The 2083-nt window shown below is 39.7% G+C and overlaps 1 protein-coding gene across 1 annotated transcript in view; it reads right to left on the bottom strand.

The window, feature by feature from the left end:
* Window positions 1-729: 729 nt before the first annotated feature.
* The window catches only part of LOC101849697, a gene marked incomplete at its 3' end in the record, with an annotated part of 19200 nt that continues 17846 nt past the window's right edge, over window positions 730-2083 (bottom strand). The window contains 1 exon segment of the mRNA XM_013082994.2: window positions 730-885. Within this exon segment, the coding sequence (XP_012938448.1) occupies window positions 730-885 (156 nt within the window).

The raw sequence follows: 2083 nt of genomic DNA, 5'->3' as shown, positions 1-2083 counted from the left end.
GGAGAGAGAGAGAGAGAGAGAGAGAGAGTTCCATCCCACCTCATTGTAGGCCAACATGTTGGTACGTGATAATAGCTCTTGTTCACTCATTGTTCTAAACACTTGATATCACAATGGTTTCAGGCCTACACCGCGATAGAAATTGATAGTAAGATTTATGCAAGTCGGCAGTGATTTCAAAGAGAAAAAAACTGCACGCTAAGCGAAAACTGTTAGGCTTAGCTAACGGGTAAACGTCAGCGTTTTCGAGTAGCAGCTCAGTAGTGGGAATATTGAGCACTTTGCTCTATAACCAGAAACGTACAATCAAGAGATTGCTTTCCAGAGGGTAAAAGAATACTTTAGTCTATAAATTAGAGAAGTAAAGTTAAGATATTTCTCACTTATTTTACTATAAATTAGATTGATTTGAGCACTTTGTTCTATAAACCGGAGACATGCAGTCAAAAGGTTGCTTACCAGTGGGTAAAAGAACACTTTATTCTATAAGCCAGAGACATTGCTCACCAGTTAGAATATTGAGCACTTTGTAATATAAACCAGAGACATACAGTTATCAGTGATAAAAAAAGAACAATGTATTCTACAAACTAAAGAAATACAGTCAAGAAATTTCTCATTTATTATTCTGTAAACTATAGACATGCAGTCGAGTGATTATTCACCTGCTAGAATATTGAGGACTTTGTTTTATAAACCAGAGACACACACAGTCAAGAGATTGCTCACCTGTGAGAAAATTGAGGACTGTTTGGACTATTTGAATTTTCTTGTTCCCCATGAACTTCCGGACACACATGACCAGCACGCCGTCTACAAAGGCCACCACGCCCAGGAACAATCCACAGATTGCGAAACCAGCGGCGATATACTGCCAGTCCCTAGCTGAGGAAGGATATAAATCATTTTAAAAATGTAGGAGTTTTAAGCCTCCATCAATACAATTTAGATAATTTAGGATGCAGACACCCGACCCTTGCTCCTTCTTTCCTATCAAACATCTTTCATCCTGATCTCTCCTCCTTTTTACGTTTGTTACTCTCTTGTAACAGCTCTAATCTTCGGCACTTATATGACCTTATTGAGCTGCAAGTGCCGTAAAACTCTTACTAAAACTTTTTAAAAACCTAGACCCTGTCTATCAGGGCCAACGTGGGCTGAGAATGACACAACATCCTAACAGAAAGACCGAGATACTCGATAAAAATGTTTTCTCTCCACTCAGGAATTGAAGTCCGGTCTTCTGAGAAAGATAGCAAAGTACCTAAGGACTGCACAACATAGGCCTGTCGTTGCTAAGAAAAGGCGGGAGATAATGAGTTTCTAGACGCACATTATATGAGTCACAGCGCAGTGGAATAGGCGCTCGTCAATTTTTGGGCATATGGAGTTATTGGTGTCATCGCGAAGGTTGTTTATTTGCCTTGGTTTCGATGAAAAAAGTATCCATTTATTTTGAATGGAAGTCAGATATTTGCAATTGAAGGAGGAAGGGTCGCCTGGTTTCAGAGGTAAAATTAGCGAAAAAATGGCCGCCATAGTTTGGTGACTTCCATAGCTTAAGAGTCCTTGGAAACTGTAAATTTACATTTGTTATGCCTTTAATCAACGTTTTTCCATAAAATCCACAAATAAAAGTGTTTTGAATAGACATACTAAGTGATGTGTCAAAAAAAAAAAAAAAAAAAAATTCCAAACTGGCCGGAAAATGCAGATTTCTCGAATTTCATTATTTTGACGAGCGCCTGATTTACCGCGATGCCTCGCATATTGTTCGTCTTTTTGACAATACTACTACGTAATCTGGAGGAACGAAAACTGTAAATATTTTATGATGAGAAGAATGCAAATGGGGTAAAGAGAATATTGGAAACACCACCAGACTTCGATAGGTTCGGTTGTGTTTGGTAGGTGGGGCTAGTCAAACTGAGGGCGAAAAGCGACCGCCGTGATACACACCGAACGAAGCCGACAGTGGCCTTAAAAAACAAATGAGTTTGTTTTCAAGGCCGCGAGTCGGGCGATCGGCTTATGGTAGAGAACCAATCCCACAATGTGTAGGCACTGGGTATTATGAAGCCAG

Source organism: Aplysia californica, unplaced genomic scaffold, assembly GCF_000002075.1.
Source record: "Aplysia californica isolate F4 #8 unplaced genomic scaffold, AplCal3.0 scaffold00204, whole genome shotgun sequence".
NCBI classification, from domain to species: Eukaryota; Metazoa; Mollusca; class Gastropoda; order Aplysiida; family Aplysiidae; genus Aplysia; species Aplysia californica.
Note: the sequence above shows the minus strand (reverse complement) of the source record. Positions and strands in the feature narration are given on the sequence as shown.